The sequence below is a fragment of the Tribolium madens genome, unplaced genomic scaffold, assembly GCF_015345945.1.
Source record: "Tribolium madens isolate multiple individuals breed KSU strain unplaced genomic scaffold, Tmad_KSU_1.1 Scaffold_3;HRSCAF=73;Tcas5.2_LG2, whole genome shotgun sequence".
Classification (NCBI taxonomy): domain Eukaryota; kingdom Metazoa; phylum Arthropoda; class Insecta; order Coleoptera; family Tenebrionidae; genus Tribolium; species Tribolium madens.
The window spans coordinates 10,349,278-10,372,959 of record NW_025401006.1 but is presented as its reverse complement, the minus strand read 5'-3'; the positions used below and the strand labels follow the sequence as shown (position 1 = coordinate 10,372,959).

At 31.9% G+C, this 23,682-nt stretch overlaps 1 protein-coding gene across 8 annotated transcripts in view; it reads left to right on the top strand.

The window, feature by feature from the left end:
- Window positions 1-23,682, top strand: part of LOC123007130 (eye-specific diacylglycerol kinase) — a 91,177-nt gene that overhangs the window by 59,273 nt on the left and 8,222 nt on the right. For 7 of the 8 annotated variants that reach the window (XM_044402206.1, XM_044402207.1, XM_044402202.1 and 4 more), the window contains 6 exons: window positions 1,342-1,917; window positions 13,115-13,253; window positions 17,047-17,250; window positions 17,777-17,906; window positions 20,498-20,625; window positions 22,792-23,145. In XM_044402206.1, coding sequence (XP_044258141.1) covers window positions 1,342-1,917; window positions 13,115-13,253; window positions 17,047-17,250; window positions 17,777-17,906; window positions 20,498-20,625; window positions 22,792-23,145 — 1,531 coding nt within the window. Of the gene's footprint in view, window positions 1-136; window positions 563-1,341; window positions 1,918-13,114; window positions 13,254-17,046; window positions 17,251-17,776; window positions 17,907-20,497; window positions 20,626-22,791; window positions 23,146-23,682 lie in introns of those variants that run through there. The other variant, XM_044402208.1, reaches the window with a different exon arrangement.

The following is a 23,682-nucleotide window of genomic DNA, read 5'->3' as shown; positions in this document are numbered from 1 at the left end:
AAGCTGCCACCAATTTTTTCACCAAAATTTAGACTTGGTAATTTCCATTTAAAAAAAAACAGACTTTAATGTTGATGTTTTTTTTCTGAAAAAAAAAAACGGGTAGGCTGTTATAGTTTGACACATGTATGAAATTCGGAAAAAATGTGTTTCAATAAAATGAAATTGTAATAGAAACAGGAGTACATCACAATAAAGGAAACAATTTTAGTAATCTTTACAAGAATAGGAAAGAATGATTAACAGAAAACAATGTAAAAATTTTGAGAAAAGGTTACTTATAAAACCTGCTCAACTAGATCACCATCATGTTCCACACAAGCTGCTAGTCTTTTAGTAAATGAGCTCGGAACTCTAGCAAGCATTGCTCCATCAACTGAATGGAAGGCTTCCGTGATCCTGTTTTTCATATCATCTGCAGTTATTGGACGATCTCTGAAAACTCTTTCTTTCACGTACCCCCAAAGAAAGAAATCGATGGGATTAAGGTCTGGAGATCGTGCGCACCAGGGAATAGTACCTCCTCTACCTATCCAACGATTAGGATAGGATATTTCTGACGGTACATTTTGCTTACTAATAAAGAACCAACCATATTCACTAATTCTTCACGAGTGAAATTCATTATTTGTCAATAGATGTTAGATGTGTAGAATTATTAAGTACACGCAGCCTACTCGATTTCTTTTTTTTTTTTTTAGAAAAAACCATCAAGATTTTTTATTTTGCAAAAATCGTACAAATTTTACAAAGTAGACCCCATAAACCCCATAAACATCGACAAAAAGCTCATAAAAATGCCATGTAATGATGCAATAAAATATAGAGTGTTGTATTTAAAAAAATCGAGTAATTGCCATTTTCCGAGTTTGCCTTTTTCTCAAAAGATGTGCTAAAGCTTAAGGAATCGACTAGAAAAAAATTGGTTAAGTTGTCTTGAATAATTTTGAAGTTATGAATTTTTTTGTGGGTCTATGCACGATGCAATTTTGACACATACCTAAATTGGCATAAGTCAAAAACTATTGCAGGTAAGACTGACAATTTAGTGGCGAATCCAGAAATGTAATAAAAAACGAAACTTAGTTGTGCATCTTATTTGGGACTATATATGAATAGAAATATTTTTATAATGTGTCTCATTGTTGGATCTATCGTTTAAAAAAAAAACATGTCGATAACTTGGATTGAAAAAAAGTTATAGACCGTGCACGAATCCCTGGATCACCCTGTATATATCATTTGGAAGAACTGAATAAAGACTTTAAAAGTTGTATTAAAACTAATAAATTAGCTTTTGAACGTTTTCGATGCTTTGAAAGTGAAAATTTTATGTTTCAGCGAATGCGAAGAAGAGGTTCTCCCAGAATGCGCCATCACGGTCACCCTTTCACCAATGCTACCTTCTCCACCTATCCAATCTCCACCACCGCTTCCAGCATCTCCGGTCATCGAGTTTTTTCCAACTGAAGATGTCCAAACACCGACCACGCCGACAAGGCGGAAATCGATTCATCGTCAAGAAGCGTTTTTTGCCGAACCAACTGGAACTTCTTTGGAGAATATGTCAGATGGTCCGTCTGAATTATGTTCAGAAGGGACATCAGAAGGAGCATTGTCTGAAGGCGATGCTATTAACACCACCATACCGGGCTTGGTAGTCCGTGATATTTATTTGCAAGTCCCTGATTTAAAAAGAGATAGAGCAGCTTCTGTGGATTCGTGCTTTTCGAAAGTTTCGCAAGGAAAAACAGAGGAGTTACAACATTCTGGGGTTAGTTTGGAAGTACCAGTGGGGCCAAATGTGGCTTTGCGCTCGAGATCGGTGGATATTGTATTGCCAACAGATGAACATGCTAGATACAAGGCGCTGGCAATGGCCGCAGCGCCTGGGACTTCGTCGTCTTATTATAAGGGGTATGTTTGGTGTTGCATGACTTGTACCGCACTGCATGTTATTAAATAAACATTGTGAAACTTACTTGTCTTTCTTTATCAGAGTATTACGTCTTCCCTAATTATTACAGTGGACAAACTTAGCATAGTAATTAATCTTCTTGTTTGCGGGCTCAACAGATACAATATTCAGCAAATTTAAATGGATAAATCGATCCCTTAATTTACGGCTTTCGCTCCGTCTTATCCCTTTTTCTCACTCATTAAAGACTAGCAGATTTTCTTAGTCTTTGTTCGATTCTTGAGAAATCGTTCGTCAAGCTGTTGAATTCTTAACGATCTCTTGAAGTCTTGACAAATTAGGGATTAAGACGATGTGAAAATGAGCACAATTCTCTCGGAAAATTCGGCGTAACATGTTAACAGAAAGCATATTTATTCAAACATTGACGTTTCTTATAAATATTCACGCGAGGAATATTCGCAACGGTCCAATGCAAATTCTTTACACGGCAATTAATAGGGCTTGTTAGCAACTACCGTGACGAGTATATTTTGAGGGAATGCTTTTCAAATAGTTTTAGTTTGTTTTAACAAAGTTATAGTGAATTTATGCACGGTCGAGCATTTTGAACCAAGTGACATTCTTGATTTTAGTGCATAAACAGTCACATTACTGCTCTAGTGCATGTGGGTAATTTTATGCTCTTCCTACTCTTTCTCGTATTTCTCTTTTAATTTTAGTGGCAATAAGCTACACGTTGCAGCATTTGCATTTTCTCGAATTTCGTCAGGAATGTCATCTCCAGCAACACCATAATTTTCAGTACCATTTTGTCCTACTATTGCTAATTGCTACGTGCAAACTACGCAGCACAACGAAGAAATTTACAAAAAATTAAAATGCCTCAATCTTGTCTTCGGCCTGCGCTCTCATTAAAAAACCGCTTCATTATGCTTTTAATACATAAATAACTTTTATTTATTCAAGGAATTGTATACATAACAAAGATCTGGTTGATAGGATCATCTAATTGCCCAGAAAAAGTTTGTAAACTGTATTTAAACCACTTAGACTTTTTCCCTACTTTTTTATCAGGAGAAACGCAAGTCGCATCCGCAAGCAGATCGGTAAATCTTTTCTCTTCGGTGTCACGCAATAAAGCTTGTCGCCAATAGGTTGCGTGCACGAACACAGCGTCACTCAATTCCGGGTGCTTTACTTCTACGTGAGGTAAATAAATCATTTCAAATTACTACAAATGAATGGAAATAACGCAGGCAGCTTAATAACGTACATTTTTGCACGATTCCGGCTGTAATTAAAATCGTACATACCCATCTACCAGCTATTATCATCTATATAGCTTTCTGACGGTTTACGCCGGCTATTACATTCACACTCGCGTATAAAATTCTATAAAGTTTGCCACACAATGTTGAACGAATTTTCTACATTGTCGTAGAAACTGTCACAGATTGCTCTCGGTTGTGCTTTTCACTTTCCACCCTCTATTGTTAATATAGTTCATTTTCATTAAGTTGACATGTGAGCATATATGTATGATGTTGGAAGAAGACGATCCTCGTTGATGCACTGCTCCCTTTTGTGCCATTTCATGTTTCTAATACAATAAAAAACGAGACTTGCTCGTTCACATTCAAGTCATAGAAATTTTCTTTATAAAAAATAATTGATTGATTTCGTGTTAAACATTTGGCGTTGGTTTTAATTGATGGGTAATTGCGGTGATTTGTAATTTAAATGTCAGCATGTTCATATCGTCATCCCTTCTGGTCATATTTTAACGAACGATTATTGATTTGAAAACGTGCAATTTCCGCTTCAAAGAAATTGACGTGACTGGTACTGAATTCCAGTTTGAAGGTATCGGTTATGTTATAGAATCATTAACTAGCCAATAGACAATAATAAATTATTACCGTAATAATATTTGAACAATGATGTTGCATGTAAGCCTTTCAGTATTATAGTTAATTCCGAATATAATGATTTATTATTTACTGGTATACAAAGCAAGTGTCGAAATTTGCAACTATGGTCACGAAAGCAGGGTATTAAAAAATATTTTTGTCGTCAGATTTTGTAACAAGAATTGTATAGTGTACAGTTCCATAGGCATGAATTTAAAAGCATTTAGATGCCATTTTGATAAGTTGGCTTGGTATGTAAATTTAACGAATTTAGAAATCCTTATGTGGGTTTTCCACTCCTCAACACGTTACTAACGACCTAAGGCTTTTGGTTAAACAACGTTATATTGATATCACATTTCACTAAACAAAACGAGAGAGCAACAATCCAGAGTACACATTATATTATGATTATTTTTAATATATGAAAAAATATCAGTCCCATTTACTTGTAATCTTATTCAATTTCTTCCAAAATTCGTGGAGTCATTTTGTAGATATAAGTAAGTAATAAATTTTCTCTAAAGATATATGGTTTGCAAGCCCGTCATTTTGGTGCACGCAATCCTAAATGAACTATTATTTAAAATTACTGTTCTCTATTGATTCTTGTTTCAGAACAAAAAGACTAAAAGGTTTATAATCTATTATTCTTGGAACAATAAATAATTTAGATTACTTTTCTAATATTGTTGTAACGGTAAGTTTAAGTTAATTAGTACTTTGACAATTGTAGTAAACTTTTTACTGTTAATTAAATCCAGGATCAGCCTTTGAGCGGTATGATACGGTCAGCTTAGTTGCTTTGACTCATATCCTGGGGCTTATTCCCGAATGAATACCTTTTGTGATTAATTATTGTTCGTGATGCTCCTCGGAAATTATAAATGTTACCATAATTCAAGTTATTCTCCACGTAGTTGCATTGTAAGGGAAAACCTACATTTTTAGTCATACTTGTCGGCTGCAACCAATTGAAATTGGTAAATTTTTTTATAGGCGTATATAAACAAATATCGATCACGAGAGAACTACTTCTTGCTTTCATCAGAGAATTTGATTTTCGGTAAGGTAACCGTAGAGATGCAATTTTAGGTTTAAAATTTTCACATATCAACGGAGAGAAAACATTTATTTAGTCCTTAACGAAATTATTTTCTCAAAGTAAACCAACACGATCCTGAAACGCTCTCACTAATCACATCTGATGCCACCACTTTGTCTACCAAACAAACGAAACAAACAAACTGTTTGAAACTGATCAGATCGTAGATGGATTTTTCCCTACTTCCATTTAGTTTAGTAGCGCATTTGCTTTTTTTATTTATTTTTATAAAAACCTGCGAATAATCAACAGGCGGTTGCTTAAATTTCTGAATAAAGCTCGCGGTTTTATAAGAATGTGCTCTTTGGCTAGGGTTAATCGCAAAGTTTGCTGCGGAACTTTAGTTAAATTTAATTACAGGTAGTTTTTGGCATGTGGTTAGTGATTTATCTTGGTTGAAGTTTTCGTGCGAGTTCTCTCTTCAATTTTTGAAATTATTTAGCGCTTAACTAGTTGCCTGCAGTGATTTATTACCTCATACCTGTCACTGCTCTTAAAATTTTAATGCTGATAGGGAAAAATATCGCACGAAAGGAAACTGAAAGCTCTATGCACGGTTTAAGCGTGCTAATAAAGAAGTTGTGCAATAGTGAAGTAACAAAACACCTTAACGAAGCACTTTGTAGTTTTACTAAGTGAGGGTCTTATTGCAAGAGCGTTGGCTTTATAGTTTGCATTTTTTGTGGCTTTCTAAAACCAACAGTAACTTTTTTAATGCATTGTTACGTATGCAACCAGTAATTTACTCCTGCTTTGAGCTTACCGAAGAGCTTTATCGCAGGAAGCGGAAAACCATAAATAATACACATCGCATCTACGAAAATCCAATTATTTAATTAATTTAATGAATTTGTGGAACCTAACAGTTGCTTCTTTAAAATCGATCTTGCGAATGTCGAAAAAATTACTGATTTGTCGTTTAAACATAAATAATTCGCTTATTTATAAGGGTGTGAAAAAATATAAAAGAGAAGTTCGTTAGGCGTTAAATCTGTTTTCTTTGATGTATAAAATACGAATTTAGTCGAAGAAGAGCGACGCCGACGCACGTATTCACCACTCAATCGTTATACCGTCGAATTTAAATGGAAATTTAAGACGTCTGATACGGTGATTATTCTTCGAATGCAGTTGATTGACGGTTTGAACCTTTTAGCATGATTTATTGAAGTTTAAATTCGTTAATATTACAATTTTTCTTCGTGTGTCATGAAACACAAAAGGAGAGTCAATTTATTATTGAAGTGAATCAATCTAAAGCTTGATTCTTACTTTGCATGACTTATTAATAAATGATTGAATTAGTTTTGAGCGAATTAGAGGTTTTTTTTCGGTAATTATTTCTGACCGATTTGTATTTTTTACACTGTACTGAAGTGAAAATGCGACAAATATTGACAAATCCCAGAGATTTCACACTGATTATAATTTGTGAGATTGTTTCTACCAGCTGATAAACAGTGTAGGTTTTTGATCCAACTCTGAACAGATATTTGCATCGACTGTTTTATCCTTATCTTAAGCCATATCCAGCTATCACATGTAATGATTCCCGTTTTTTTATTTTCGATTTATCTGACAAAGATTTATTTTAAACTGAATTACAGGTGTTAGAGCTTATGACTAATTTACTTTTTGCAACATTTAAACTAATAAAGGAGACCATCCGTGTCATAATTAAATAAATTAGCTTTTCCCACTCATAACATACATAAGGGCTTACAACTTTGTGTGTTTCGAGTGTTTCGACCATAAATTCAAGTCTGCAGTTATTTCGAGGCTCTTTAATGACTGTAAAACCCCTTTGCAACGTATTGATGTAATTGCTTCGATTACCTACTCAGAACCGTATGGAAACAACGCATGAATTTTGCATAGCTATTTAAAGCATCAAAGCTTTATTTCGACGGCTGAGCAGCTTTTGGAAATGCTGTATATTAATTAGCATTATTGGACGTTAGATCTAGCCATTAACAAATTAATTCATTTATTTTTAAACTCAAATATACTACTGCGCTCAGTTAAATTCACATGAAGTGGGCACAAAGTTCATTTACTAACTGCTGAAAATAATAAAATTAAATCTGAAAGATAATTATTCAGGCAAGGACAATAAATTTTAAACACTGTGTTAAGCTCAGTTTCGTTATTATAATGTCTCTGTCCTCTATATTTTAGGCTTGATAAGGGATCTAAAGTGCTGCTAAACAGACTGAAGGGTTTTCTGTTGTTGCTCTTTTACTCGTTCTGTGTTAGACTTTGACAGTTTAGGGTAATCCTTTTTTGGCATTTAGAGAAAAGAAAATGTTTTTTCTTTATGGGAAATTGCTTAATTAATGTAACACATTGATTAAATGCTAAAGCGATGACGCCCACACTGTTATGCTGTTGTCTAATACTTGGCTCAACATAGAAATTTATATTTATTTGTTGTAGCTTTAACTAATTATTCGGTTTATTTATTGCTTTAATATTTACGAGTTTTTAGTCAAAGAAATGTAACTTTTTCAAACATCATTTCAAAGATTTTTTTATTTTTAATGAGCAGGTGGGAGACCTTCTCAAAGGAATAAGTATCTCGTCGATTGATTTATAAATTGTGCAAGATGATATAAATGTAGAGTCATTGCATTAAATAAAAACCCAAATTTAATTTCAGAGGCAGAATAAAGGGTCTCTGTTGTTCATTCAATTTAAAAATTTAATAACGTGAACACTACAATAGCGGATTAAATCTATTCAATTTAAAGGTTAAAGGTATTTTCACATTGACCTGAAATTAAAAACTGGCAAATTGAACTTATGCAAATAATGTAATGAGGAGGTCATTGTTGTATTATTTAAAATTAGAAAACCAACATTAAGTAATTTGCAGCTGTTTGAGTTATCTTTCGGCCAAAATTCATTAAAAAGACATAACTCAGTCCGCAATTTTTTCACCACCCACGCTTCGTTTTTTGTTTCATTTTCGTACGAAAGTGATGAAAAATTAGATTTTTACATTTTGTTTTCCACGATGAATAATTAAAACGTATTAAATAAATCATCGTACGTCTTCTCCGTTTTCCTATCTCTGAAATTTTTAGATGACGCTTTCGTAGATTCCACAACCGTTTCTTTAAGTAATCGATACCTTCTACCGGAAATTATATTCTAAAAGGGAATTGTAACAGTACGATCATTCTTTCTGTTCATTAGAAACTTTGTTTAAAAATACAAATTAGTTTCGATCGTCTGTACCTGTTTGCATGATAATTACTCCCATGTTACTTCTGATCTTTTTAATTCGAGGATGGTTACATTTGGTTTGACCTTCATTCAACGAAATTAATTCCATATGTTTGGAAAAGATATGATTAAAGTGCGTTACGTTTTCATCTAGACCATAAACAATGATTCCTTGTATTTATGGAAAAGGCAAACACATTGCTAATATTAGACAACACTGGAAATAAGTTACTCTATATATACAAGAAACGTATGGAAGGCGTTAAAACAGATCGAGCAGACTTCACTGAAACTACCAACGTCAATCGCAAAGCTGAAAATACAACTTTAAGGAAAACACGCGTAGAGATAAGAGCGCATTTTGACGCGGTCCTATCCTAGTGATTCGTTCCGATATGTGTTAACATTTTAGTGGGGTATTAATCAGCAAACATTCATTAGTATCTACAAACGCTTCTAATTTGACACAACGTCGCGTGTTGCTCGAATTGTGATGTAGTTTCTAGTGCTGTTTCAATGGGTGTCGTTTACTGATGGTGTTTACAGCATGTCCTATGACGACAGTTGCAAGGAAAAGACAATTACTTAGGCGAAGATCTGTGTATCACAAAAATTACAGGAGGCACAGGTGGGGTTTTATCTCATTTTGTACCGGAAATATCACAGATAAAACAATGCTATTATCTTTTGCCTAGAAAGCTTTTTTATTTGATTTTGATTAAAAAAATAAAATTTCAGGTCAAGTAAACAATAAATCATCACAATAATAACAAATTTGAGGGCGAATGAACTACGTTTAATAAAACATTCATTCGAAACATTCAATTTGAATAAATTATATAAAACTTAATTTTTGTTACTTTCTGAAAACAAGAAATTTGTTTGTTACTCAGCTAGCACCTTTAATAAATTAATATTTTGATCAAACTTTAAATTAAATTTGTTTCATTGTAAAAAAACTAAATGAATATTTGAATTTTTGATGTGTTTTTTTATTATTCCCTCATGAAGTCCTTTTACTTTTTCAAATGAAACAACGTGAGTTGACATGACAACGTCGATTTTTTCATGTAAAAATATTGTTTTGATCCCGGGAAAAGCACAAAGGGACCACCACATCAACAGTAATTTCAAAACGTCTTCTCTTCTTAACTTATGATTTCCTCTGCAAAGTTGGGAAACCTGTCAAAACGCTGCTTCTGAATGAAGTGTGTTAAGTACCAAATTTCAAAAGAAGTCAAATAACCTTATATTTGCCTGTTTATAAAGGTACATCAGCTTTTCACTCTTGCTGTTTCACACGAAAATTGCGGGTATGGATGAATTCAATTTTGTCTTTCCACTTGTGTTTGTAATTTGGCGGTCTGAAAATAAACTTGTTGCTAAAGCGAGAGATAAAGGACAATTGATTTAAAAGAAAAAGGGATAATGAATTGTTTTGTTGTCATTTTAATCGCATTTGGATGTCTTGGCTTTTCTGTGAGGTTGCTTAAAATCGTATTAGGGAGATTACATCCTACTTTTATCTGTGTTAGGCCTCACACTACACTCCAACGCTTATCATAAATCGATTTAGGACAACGCCGGTATATTTATTTTGATATTGGCGCATCTTTTGTAAACTTGGAAAAATATTGGCACGCACAAACATGCGACACTTGTTTGTATCAGGAAATATCAAATAGAGTTGAGAGCTGTCTTCGACAGTTTGCACAACATGTTTAAAAGTGTTCGGTTTAGACTAAAAATAAAGCAATTGCCTTTGGTGATACTGTAGCAAATTTATCATAAGACCTAAGCCTTGTAATATAAAACAATTCGTCCGTAGAGATAAACGATAAATTTTCGAAACTAAAGTTGAGAGTAAAAGCTTATCGTAAAAGTTTGTACTTTTTGAAGTTTGGAAGTTAAGTTTTGTGGAAATATTTTTATGTTGTGTGCTAATAGAAATTTAAATTAAACTGCTTTTCTAAGATAAATAAAATTCAAATTTTATCTCTCTCAGTTCCGAAGATTATTATTGGCGTATTATTGAAGCGAAAAGCATTGGTTTCAAAACAAAGCAATTCTTTTAGCGTGGAAATAAAACGTGAATTATTCAATTTAAATATTGTATATACATATGTATAAGTAAAGAATTTTATTTAGATATTTTAGATATTTTATTAAGTAAAAAGTAAAAAGAGAAATATACTTTTTATTAAATAAATGTAAAAATATTCACGGAAAGTACTTTTTTACACTTTCCTACTTGAAAAACGCCGCTGTAAATTATTTTAGTTTTGGCGTTATTAAAAGGCCGGATTCTTCTTATGCTCTAGCTGATTTCAGGTTCCAGGTGCAAATTATGTTTGGAGTTTTAACTTAATTCTTCTCGAAAAATTTATTATTACAAAAGAGTAAGTGTGGTAGGGAAAAGTAATATTATTACAGGACAGTTATAAGTTAGGATTACTCAATCATGCTTATATTTAGTTTCGGTTTGTTAATTTTATAAAGGGGATATTTATTTATATGACGTATGTAACTTTGCTGAAAATAGATGAATTATTGAAAACGGAAATATTAATTATTTATAGAGATTTTATTGGACATTTTTCAGTCATCTAAGTGAGTTTGGAACGTTTGCAGTTATTTAAAAAGTATGATTTTATGCTGCGATGATTATTTGCATAATTGTGTAACATAAAATATTTATATTAATCTGAGGATTTAATTTGCCAAGAAAATGTATGTACGTAAATAGTTGTTTCAATTTTATCCTATAACAGGCCCAATTCAAGCTTTAAACCGATCCTGCTAAAGCCATTACTTATTCAAGGCAGGACGATGTATCCGTTTTGATCTTAAAAGAGTGAATGTTTTGAATTTAAGGAGGATCATCTATTTTGCTGCGTACTCTTGAAGCCTAACACCTTACTTAGGTTGTCTATCATTCCTGACATATTTATGGTCCTCTGTCTGTTTAAACTTTCCTATTCTGTATGTTACGATTCTCCCACATACAATTATTTTTTTAATTTGTTCTAATAGTTCGCTTTGAATTTTATTTTTAGAAGTTGTAGCGAAACTACCTGAAAACAAGTCAAGGATATCTACATTTAACTCATCCAGTTTATAAATCGATCAGAGAAACGAGTATTAAATTCTACTTCTGATTTGTTCCTTTTGTGAAAACTGCATAACACTTTTACCAAGAGTTCGTGAGTAAACGGTTTAAGAGATTTGCCAGACGGTTTGAAATCCGGAAATTCATTTTTAAGTTATAGCCGGAAACTATAAAAACAAGATTACTTTTATTACTTAAAACAAAATTGAGAAAATTTAATGACTCAATAGCAATTTCATTTTGGAACGGCTCCATATCAATAAAAATGTCTTAAATATCAACATTAATTGTGAAAGAATAGCATCACTGCAGGTAATTACTGTAACAAAACACAAATCAATCTGTAGGTTTTACTATCGAGTGGGATTTGAAAATAACCACAAATAACATTTAGAAACTAGCAAGTTTTAAAAATTTTGCTTGTTTTACCACTCTGTTTTATTCTTAATATTTGTTCACAAACTATTGTATTTGCGTATTCATACTTAAAAAAAAAGATTATAGTATTTCTATAAAATATATTTGTTTTCACCTGAAGGAAAAAATCACCTTGACATTTCCAGACTGGGAAATTTGAAGATCAGAAAATGAGAAAATCCTATACTTAGGATTGTTGTCAACATTCCGTTTAACAATTTCGTGAATGTCACGTCGGAATTTTATCACAAAGTGCGAAAAAGTAAAGGAGTCGTTGATAAAGTTTTAAGAGATTGGGACACGTATACATATTAGAACAAAGGATAATTTTTTATTGTCTCATCTGAGAATTTTCATTTTAATTGAGTAAAGACAGAAATATTTAATACTGAAAATTTGTGAAATACTTCAACAGACGTTCGAAACGGAAACTAAAAATATGTAAAATTAATTGATTTTTTTTAACTTACGTACGATATAGTTAAAAATCGTGTCTTAGTCTTAGTTCAATGAAATAAATGATTCGGCTACTTTTGCGAATATATTTTGTTACAAATGTAAAATTTGTCGTGTTGCTTTCCATTTGAATTCGGAGTGGATAAATATTAAAATATTCGGCGAGAATTTGCATTTTTGCTTGTATAAGGTTTATTAACCATGACGCGTCGCCTCATCGTTAATCGAAAGTTCTCTGTAGCTTGAATTTTTAAAATAAGTCATTTTTTTCTTTCTGACTTTATTATTACACTTTTTGTAAAAAATGCATCTTCAACGTGTTATTAAAAATTCTGAACAATTGAACTGATCATGATTTATGTCGGTGTGTGAAGGTATTAAACGAAAAATACGAAGATTGAATTTTGTATTATTGGATTTTCGTGCTTATTCATAGGAGAATCGATTTCGAATGTAATTGATGTTTGACAAGCTACGAGTATATCTCACACCATCATCCAACCACAAAATACTCTTTAAGCTAATGAGCCATAATGATACTTCAGCCATTTACGAGATTATCATTATCACCATATAATCTCCATAAAGCACAAACATTTTAACTTTTTCTTATTTAGATTATTCTGAAGAAGAACATCTGTATTTTCCAATTTGTACGTGAACAAAGCACCAAATTTATGTTTATGTAAAACAATATAATTTTTATAGAGAACGATAAAGCTTCATAATTTCAAGATACGGAGCGTTGCGGTTAGCATCTGTGATGGCATAATTTATAGTTATAAAGTACTTATTTGTACGGCAAATTTACCAAGCAAACACCTAATTGCTTTGAAGCTTCTGTTATGTGCGCTTATTTGTGTAAATGCAAAATTTATATATCTTGATCAATGAATTCATTTCCATTCTAATTTTGCTGTTTAGTCGAAAACCACACTTCGGTTACTTTATCTATCGATTTATTACAGAAAAGTTGTCGGCGATGTTGGAGAAAGAATCCTCCGGAGTACTCCGGATTGGGGCGAGACTGCAATCAATGGTGATCATTTATGGGTTCCCACATCGGTCTCAGGCGATTTTTGCTACATCGGAGATATAGATTGCACGGTAAGAACTTATGTAAAATGTTGGTAACGTATATATTAAATTGAACCCAGAAGTTTGCCCGAATCTAATTGAATACGTAAATAATAAAGCAACTTTGTGATGTTTTACTCCATGAAGTAATGGGTCATTTTCGTGCTTAAATATTCTCGGGTCAGTAGTGTGTAAATTTCAAGTTAAATAATGCAAATATTTAAATGAGATTATGGAAATAGATAAAAGCTTTATTAACGACTTTAAATTGGGGTAATATAGAAAACGTGCAAACGTTCTAGAATAACAATTTAGAATCGTTTTTTTTTAACAAGACTTTCTATGAACTTTTTATACTGAATGGATGTAACAGATAGTATTAAGTATACGTTTTAAAAGGAAATATTTTAATAAGAAAAAGAAAACATTGGTTTTAGGTTTTGTAAACTCCATTATCTGCCCTTAGTGATGTGAAAACAAATAAAAGACTGATGTTATATTACACTTTTCCGTGTTTCTAAAATAGTAGCAGGAAACTTACAAACCTATTTTTTATACTTGTTTATCTGGGGTGTTGCTAAGAAAGCTAAAAATACTCTGTTCTAAAAAGTAATACATCTAAGTTTATGATCATTGAGGAGTGTATACAATTTTTTATTATTATTTTTGATTATAAAAGGTATACCTAACATACGAAAGGACAATACCGTCATTTTCCTCACTTGACGTGCTTTGTTCTTCCGCTTTTACATCAAATAGAAATCGATGATTGCAAATTTCAGACAATACAGAAGAAAATATCAGTTGCGGTCTTATCAGGTGTATTGTGTCTTTCAGCTTTAATTTGGAGCGAAAAAAAGAAAATAATTTGATACGAAGACAGTTTTATGGAAGATGCAAGCTGGCGCAAATATTGTTTCGCTTTAATAATTTTCCGAGGCTTAGCGGCAACATAACTCAGATCGAAATGATGAAACATATTTGTTTTGAGCTTATGTGAAGCTTTTTGAATTAACAGCTTTTATTATCTTGCAAAAATATGAATGAACATTTGGGCCAACTGACATATCTAGGAAATGAGACACAGATATTGTGTTTTTAAATTATGAGAGTTAATTCTTGTTCTGACGACGGCTCCCTGTGGCTACAACTTACCAAATGGTGAAACGACTCTATAGAAAATAATAAAGACTTTTGTCTTATGACAAAAGGTCGTATAAGGTTTTATTATTTTGTCAAAGCTGAGATTTAAAAGTGTACTTAAATATTAAATTTTGTATATTGTAGGCACATTTATCTTTTATACAATCTTTCTTATCACAGCAGTAAAAAGAGGATTAAATTGTTATATTACAACAGTCAAACAATATCAAAGTAATGTTTCTATTAAGTGAAGCCTTTGTTACTCGCTTTCTTAACTCAGATAAGAAAAAACTTGTATAAAACTTCAGACGTTTTTTTTTCAGTTTGAGTTTGGTAAATGAAAGTAGTTTTTTATAATAATTAAAAATTCTTGTTTGACATAAAATAAACCCATCTAATCCCAGTTCTGTCAGTATTTGTTTAATAATGTTTATGTATTTATTTTTCAAACTGGATAACTCATTTCACTGTTCAAAGCAAATAATAAGTGACGTATATTTTATACTTTTTGGTCAACATTTTTTTACGTCATGGATTGCTCTGTTTATTCTTGTTTGAGTTTCATATCTGTTATTCAGCGTAATATTATTTGTCTATTATTTATTCAGGTTGTATCTGTACTAGGAAAAAACAATTCTAAATAAATATTTACATGTTGAATTGTAAAAATTGCCAATTGTTTTAAAAAATATACAAAATAAAATGCCAGCAAAAAAGTTTCCAAAAACAGCTGACAAATGTTGTTCTATTCCGATACCCAGGTATTCAAGTATAAAACATTAATTGAAACTTCTAAAAATCTCTAATAAATCTATCTGTATTGAAAAATATAAATAGCTTATTACAATATTTATTTTATATTATTTTCTATTGAAAAATGTTTTACGGACTAGGTGAAAGCATGGAGCATTTCCATATTTCGATGTTGTTTGCGAAAAGTAAGATTGAGAAGCTACATTATTAACTTGTATATAGATATTCGTATTCAGCTTCATTTGACTTTGACCAATGTTTGCTAATTCCCACAAAAGAGTAGTTGTCCTCATCCAGCATTATTTCAAGTTCGACTAATTTTGATCTTATTGATTGAATGCTAAAAAAATTAACGCGTTGATCTTTCAAGTTACTGATTGATATTTTGCGGATGTTTGGAAAAGCCGATAGATACACACAGTGCTTTTGATTTCAGCAATTGTGATTTTATGTATTCTTGGAGCTCATATACAGGGTGTTCGGTCCAAGTCGCTCCGGCCGATAACACCTAAACTTGCTTTTTTTTCAAAAACTAATTTTTTAAATAATACTATTCATTCCTCGCTTTCTTAGTAAAGCATCAAATTTTTTTGGCACATCCGGTGTAGCCGAAAATGCTACCAAATTTAGTTTTTCAAATTTAACACCTATGTTTTTTTGCTCAAAACAATAATAATTGGTATGAAAAATACGTTAAACCACTATTTATTACATTTTACTTTACATAATGCACTCAGAAAACGATTTAAATTTTTGAATTTTATTGCAAACTTTGCAACGTAGGTAGATTTTACTTGTCAAGGTATTCATGCAAAAAGCAATATGCTTGGATACTGTTTAATTGTTAGTTTGGCAAAGCCTAATTTGTTAATAAATCTTATTGAGATTTTTAATAATGAATGATATTAATTACGACGAATTGGTAGATCAGCTTGAAGTGTTTTTTAAGTGCAATAAAAATAGAGCGGAAGCTGAAAGACAGTATAGAGAACAATACTCAAATAGAGTTCACCCAAATCGTTGGAAATTTAGTCGAATTGAAAAACAACAGACGAATAGGTTCGCTTCTTAAAAATAAAAAACCTGTGGTTCTTTGTGAAGAACAAGAAAATAGAAATCTGAATGTTCTGTTATCAGTTGAAGAAAATCCAAGAAAACTCGCTCATCAATAATTTTACTATATCCAAGCATTTTTTTATTCACGCGTTTCCTTTAAAATTAAAAATCGGGCTACGCGACCAAATTCCTTATAAAATTCTAAGATTTAAGATGTTTTTTGATTGCATTGTGTTACGCAAAATGTAATAAATAGTGGTTTACAGTATTTTTCATGTCAATTATTATTGTTTAGAGGAAAAAAACATAGGTGTTCCATTTGAAAAACTAAATTCGGTTACCTAAAAAAAATGATACATTTATTAAGAAAGCTAAGAATGAATATTATTACTTAAATATTTACTTTTTGAAAAAAAGAAGTAAGTTTAGGTGTTAACAGCCGGGCGATTTGTACCGAACATATATATAATTTCATGTGTTGGGATGTTTTCTTGACGCTTGTCTAGGTGCTGCTTATATTGAGCTAGAGTTGGAGGAGTTTCTCACAATAGGTTTTTGTTTTAACAAAAAATAATAATTTTAAAAACAACTATAACATTTTAATGTAATGTTTTAAAAAAAATAAAATTATTATTTTGCCAACAACTCATATTCTGTGTAAAAGTTTTCTGTCAAGAAGCAACAATGAAATGAAAGTCGTTTTTTAAATTTTAACTGCACACCAGATAGGCCCTTGTCCCTTGATAAATTTCCTGTCCTATAAAACTGCTATAAATTCATCTCGTCTGGCCATATTTTGATCAAACCCTTGTCCACAATTTATGGCGCTATTCTTGAAATCTGAGTGTTCATTTCTTTTGCAATTTTTCAGAAACACGGAGCCCGGATGAAGTGTTCTGCTTGTAACGTGGTCGCCCACCAAAATTGCATAGGGATCTTGATGGATAAGATGCGATTTACATGCAAGCCTACGTTCCGTGACGTGGGAGTAAGACAGTACAGAGAACAGACCTCCATCCATCACCATTGGGTCCACCGACGGTCAGAGAAGGGTAAATGTCGACAATGCGGCAAGGTGAGGAGGAAGTAGGGTCAGATCGTGTGTTATTATTTAGGACGAACTAGATTGCTCTAATTTACTCGGTCTTGTCCCAAGAAAAACACACAGCACCGCAAATTATTTATCTTGGAAAACGAGATTGGACCGACCGACGCTTGTTCTCGCCTCAAATTACCCGAGCTGTTGGCATTATCTCCGAATAAAGTGTTAATTTTTCAACTACCGAGAAAGGAGCGATAAATAAATGCGCTCATTTTTTCTGTCGAAATAGACCGATTAAATTATTGTTTGATTGGGACGCAACGACGACTCTCAAAGAACGATGTATAAATAATAAAAGAACTAGGCACGCCCTTAAATATTTCATTTCCTGTTCCCATTTTTACGCAACTAATATACACTTTATGTCAAATAAGGAAAATGGATGAAGTTATAAAACCCCAGATGAACAAACAGAAATGAACCTTGAAAAGGTTCCACGAAAGTAATCGTTGCGTGCCTGAAACACTTCAAAAATTGTGAATCTAAAATATTGTTGCAGTCATTCCAGTCGAAATTATCGTTTAGTTCCAAAGAAATAGTCGCAATTAGTTGTTCGTGGTGTAAGGCTGCTTATCACAATAAGGACACCTGCTTTAATATGCAACGAATAGGAGAGGAGTGTAACTTAGGTGAGTTTTCCTAACTTTTCTAATTTCCTTTTCCTGTCAATAATTCGTCGAAAAGTTTGATGGAAATTTATTTAACTCCTCATTAGTGTTTGTTATGGTATGCACGGAAGTCTTAAACAGTGATGTGATTAATGACGAAACCGTAATTCTATGACATTGTTATAAACTTCCCTCAACAATTGTTTCTCTCGAGGCTCTTACTGAAATTCTTACTAGTGGACCTAAATTACTATTCACGGAACCTTTGCCATAACCAAATTAGCTCACCAACGTGAGCAATGAAAAGTATACAGGGCTTTTATGTCAAAAGGAGCCAATCTCAATAACTTTTGACATTGAGTAAATGTATTTTCTAGCAAAAACAGGTCGATTAGGATCAAGTTCAAAACCAACATTAGTTACATTTTAAGTTTCATCCTCTAGTCGCTAGCCACCTTTACTTTAAAATTTTAAATGGCACTTCCTACTTTTTGAAACATTTTCGGAAAAGGAAAAGTGAGCGTATCTAATGGTCAAAGGAAAAAAAATTGTCGATTCGTTTTTCAATTAGGGATGGTTTAATTTTTGAAATTCTCAGTCCTAGTAGCCTTTGATTCAACTCAATTTAATTTAAATAAAAAATATGTTGATTTGGGTTGCGATGAGAGAGTTCAAAACCCACAAAACAAATTTTAGGTTTCATCCTCACTAACCACTCTTACTTTAAAATTTTTAAAAACACTCCCAACTTTTTGAAACATTTTTGGAAAGGGGGGAAGAAGCTTATTTAACCGTAAATAAAAAAATATTTTGTCGATTCGTTTTTGAGTTATATTTCTTTTTAAAAAGTGGGGGCGTGCAGGTGGCTAGCGACTAGGAGATGGAACCTAAAAAGTATTTTATGTTGAAGTCTCTCATCGCAACCCGAATTGACATATTTTTTATTTAACTTAAATCAGAGGCTACTAGGACTAAACATTTCAAAAATAAAACTACCCCTAACTCAAAAACGAATCGACAAAATATTTTTTTTTCATTTACGGTTAGATAAGCTTTTTCCCCCCTTTTCAAAAATGTTTCAAAAAGTTGAAAGTACTTTTTAAAATTTGAAAGTAAGGGTGGTTATAGTGATTAGAGGATAAACCTAAAACGTATTTTATGTTGGTTTTGACATATTTTTTATTTGAATTAAATTGAATTGAATCAAAGGCTACTCGGACTAAAAATTTCAAAAATGTAACTGAACTGTAACTGAAAAACGAATCGACAAAAAAAAATTCCTTCACATTTAGATACCCTCATTTTACTGCTTTCCGAAAACGTTTTAAAAAGTAGGGGGTGCCATTTAAAATTTTAAAGTAGGGGTGGCTAGCGACTAGGGGATGAAACTTAAAATGTAACTAATGTTCGTTTTGAACTTTCCCCTCGCGATCCTAATCGACCTGTTTTTGGTTAAAAATTAATTTACTCAATACAAAAGTTATTGAGACTGCCTCCTTTTGAAATGAAAGCCTTGTATCTATAATAAAAATATGCAATGGTTTCAATTTCCACGTAATTTGTTAATTCAAATAACCCATCTTCCAGAATAAACAGAGAAATTCGATCATTAACGAGGTGAATAAATTCGTTTAAATAAACAGTTCGAACAAAATTGCAGACTAGACAGTACTAACGTGTTACCGCTTTAATTTTACAGTGTATCGAAATGTATGTAGATATTATTCGTATGTTACACTGCAATTTTATTCATGCAATATTGCTTTGTATTTACAGACAAACCACAAAAATATTATGATTTAATTATACTAATTGGAGTTCCAATTGTATCCCAAGTTAAATTATTGTACCAATGTCACACTACAACAGCTTACAAAATATAAATCAGTTTGTTTCAGTTTATTTAGTCATTTTATTTTACAAAGAAAAAAGCTACATCAGAAGTCTAATAACTGAATTATTTTTCTATGCACAATTTCAGGTCACAATCATTCATATTTCTAAAAATAGCTACAGTTCTCAAACAATTTTCTTTCAACAGTTGGCTAATTATTGACCAGATGTAATCAGAACCTTTCGTTCTGTTCATTCACACAAATAATCAATATCTCCCACGAAAAGTGCGCGGTTTGCTTTGATGAACTAGTTTTTGTGTGTCGTACGATCAACAAACAGATTTTTGTACCGCTTCATGAGAAAAACGCCCACAAAGTAATTGATTTATTGTTTCATAAAACAATTAATTAATTTCGTAAAATTCAAAGCTGTTGGTTACAAGATCTTTTTTCTTTTAAAATACCATTATTTTTTATTGTTACAAAAAATTTGGCTGGTGTTTTTGAACGGAAAAGTCTAAAGATCTGCATATTACAAGTTTCAAGTTTAGTATTTATATTTTTTTTAGTTCAGTTTTAATGATTTTTCTTTTCAAAACAATGGTCATTTTCAAATCAAAGTTAAACAAATAATTTAACTGAATTAAAACCACACAGAGTGATACATGCGAGAATTGGACCACGTTCCATTAGTATGGAATTCAATTGGGTGTTTTTGGATTGGTTTTTTTTGCAAAATTGCTAACAAATATTTATGAAAATGATTAATTGTTACAGGTGTACATCGCAGTATTGTGGTTCCTCCGTCGTGGATAGTGAAACTGCCCCGTAAAGGAAGTTTCAAATCAAGTCTGAGAAAATCTCCCAAGAAAAGGGCTTCCAGCAAGAAAAAAACTAAGGAAAAGGTAAGTTGATGTCGATTTCCACAACCCTGTTAAATAAACCAAAACATGTCGAATTATATTCAAGCTTGAACGTGAAATTATCGGCGTTATGTAAAATAAACCCGATTTTAGGCTGTTTAGCCGTCGCGTACAATATCCTGAATTAGGTAAAACCGCAGGAAAACCCCACGAATTATAACAACATCTAGTAACATTGCGTTGTCTAGCTTTTGTCTTGCAATTTCATTTCAACTACATCAAAGGTTTTGTCACTTTGTTGTGGTGTATGCTATTCCTTTGCTAGTAGGTTATTCGATTTTATTAGGACGAAATGTCGCTACTAGCATGAAGTTGTTTCGCTTTCAAAATACGAGCAGAAAAGAAACTTAAACGCTATGTAATCCTAGTTTTGAGGAACACAACGTGGCATGCATAATATTCTGAAACAAAGTAGGGTTTAACGAGAAATTATGTTCTTCTTAATATACATGATCCGACTTTGTAAATCGCCTGAGAGCGATGGGGTTGGTCTACATTATTTAGTTTTCACGATATTTTCGAGTATTCATGTTCCAAACTCAGTTTTAAGGTAGTTTTATATAATTTATTCTTTGCAACTTACTTGATACTAAAGACATTTCGAGGTAGTCAGTTAGTTCACTGAGACTTAACAATGAAAACTTTCAGCTTTTTCAGCTTTTTGATTTCTTAACTTGCTCCACAGGCTTATATTCAAAGTAAATGGAAATCTTTTAAATTAGATTTTTACGAAAATTGCTTAACCCTTTGAAAGAACCAACCTGAATGTAGTATTTAACATGATTACCATAGAAACATAAAAAAAATTGACAAAAAGAATTTTTTAAACATTTTTTCCATGTTCCTTATCTTACTTAAATTTTTTTTTCTGGGGCGCGAGTTTTGAATCACCCTGTGTAAGAGCTAAAACATACCTATAAAAAGTAACTAAATTATAACTAAGAAATTCTTTGTTCTTTACGGAATTACATATTCTAGATTTTCGTTTAATTCAGTCTTTGTTCTGAAAATAAAATTTTAAATTCTTTATCAAGTGTTCATCAGTTATAGTTACAATAATTAAAACGTTTGCATTTAATTATAGGTATATACGTCTAATTAATTTGTTTCTTCTTAAATTACTTCTACTTCAGTTTTACATTTTTAAGCACAAATTAACAATAATAATTAATTGATACTTTTTATTTAAATGTGTTTTACACTGTCAACGTCAGCCTCGGCCCCAGATTTTATTGATACGGGATATAAGTATGTTCCTAATCTGGTGGCGAACTTTACTATAAAAAAAAAATATTGTTCATACGAAATAATATTTCAAAACCATTGTTATTCTTTAAAAAAATATAATAAGTAGGTACTTATACATAAGATGAAGAATGATGAACAAATTATTAAATTGTTAACGCATGAAAAGAATTTTCAAAAATGATATTCCTAACAACACATGTCTTCAATTTTTAGAGAAAAGTAACTGTCAGTTCGCCACCAGATATGGAATAAGCTCTATCTACGACTACACATCTTTGAACAAAAGTTTGGTAATTTGATAACGATAACGAAGTTGTCAGTAATCGTTATTATCGGGGATGTTCTAGTAACGAAGAAAGATTTTAAAAGTTAAATCATACAAAATGGTTAGAAACTTATAAATTTGTGTCCACGATTTGGAATCAATCCGTTGGCGGTGAAATTAAAAAAACTTTTTCACTCTCTTTAATTAAAGAACTCTGTTAAATATGCCTGACAGTTTTAAATTAGTTTAAAATTTTGTTTATTGGGAAAAGTAAAATTTGTAATTTTCTTTGCAATTTTGTTTAAATTGCCAATTTATTCATACTTCGGCTTTGTAAAAAGTATGCATAAAGGACTGATTTAAAATTCAATAATAAAAGGAGACTACAACCGAGCGTCCAAATTTTAACTTTAGCGACTTTAGAAAAGATGTGTTTCAAAGGAAAATCTTCTCAACTAATATCATATCAAATACAAAATGAACTTGTTTCAACTGTTAGCGAGATTAATTTGAATCATGAATAAAATCATGCGTAGTCTTTTCATAGAGCAAGAAAATAGAAATAAATAACAAAAGATTAAAAGAATTTTCTTTTACCAATAAGAGATTATAAAATTATTTTTTTTTATTTTTAGGATAAAGAGCATAGAACATTCGCCATCAAGCCCATCCCTTCGACTAACGTAACTCCAGTTATAGTGTTTATCAATCCCAAATCTGGAGGCAACCAAGGATCAAAGTTGCTCCAGAAATTCCAGTGGTTGTTGAATCCTCGACAGGTCTTTGACTTGACACAGGGCGGGCCCAAAATGGGTCTCGAACTGTTCAAGAAAGTACCTAATCTACGAGTTCTTGCTTGCGGCGGGGATGGAACCGTTGGTTGGGTTTTAAGTGTTATCGACCAAATCGGAATCTCTCCTGCTCCGGCAGTCGGTGTTCTTCCTCTTGGAACAGGAAATGATCTGGCCAGGGCGCTCGGATGGGGTGGGGTGAGGATAAATTCATCTTTTTTCTGTCACTTTCAAGATTGTACACGATACCTGCGCGGCAAGTTTAAAAAACTATTTACAAAAATTTACAAAAAGTTTATTGAGAAAAGTGCTATTTTGCCTTTAGACATTTAATTACAGAGAGCGACAAAAACAAACTCATGTTGTGACAACTTGACAAATTTTATATCATTTTGTTCGTTTCAGTGAGACGAATCAAATGCACTAAAAAAAAATTCAAAAAGTCCACACACTGAACTAAATAATTTTTTTCTAATTTAAATGAATTTAAAATACTTTAACTTTAAAAAATTATTACTGAATAAAGACCATTCTAAAGGGATGGTCTTGCTCTTTAGAATGATATGCAATTTGAATTTAAATATTGGCAAACTTTTCTTCGAACAGTATTCGAAGAAGTTCGAAGTAAATCGAAGTAATCTAAGAAAAACCCTACGAGTAAATTTTTTTTTCATCATTACCATCGTGTAAAGCATCTTTTTATTAGTAAAAATTTAAATTTTTAAAATAATATAC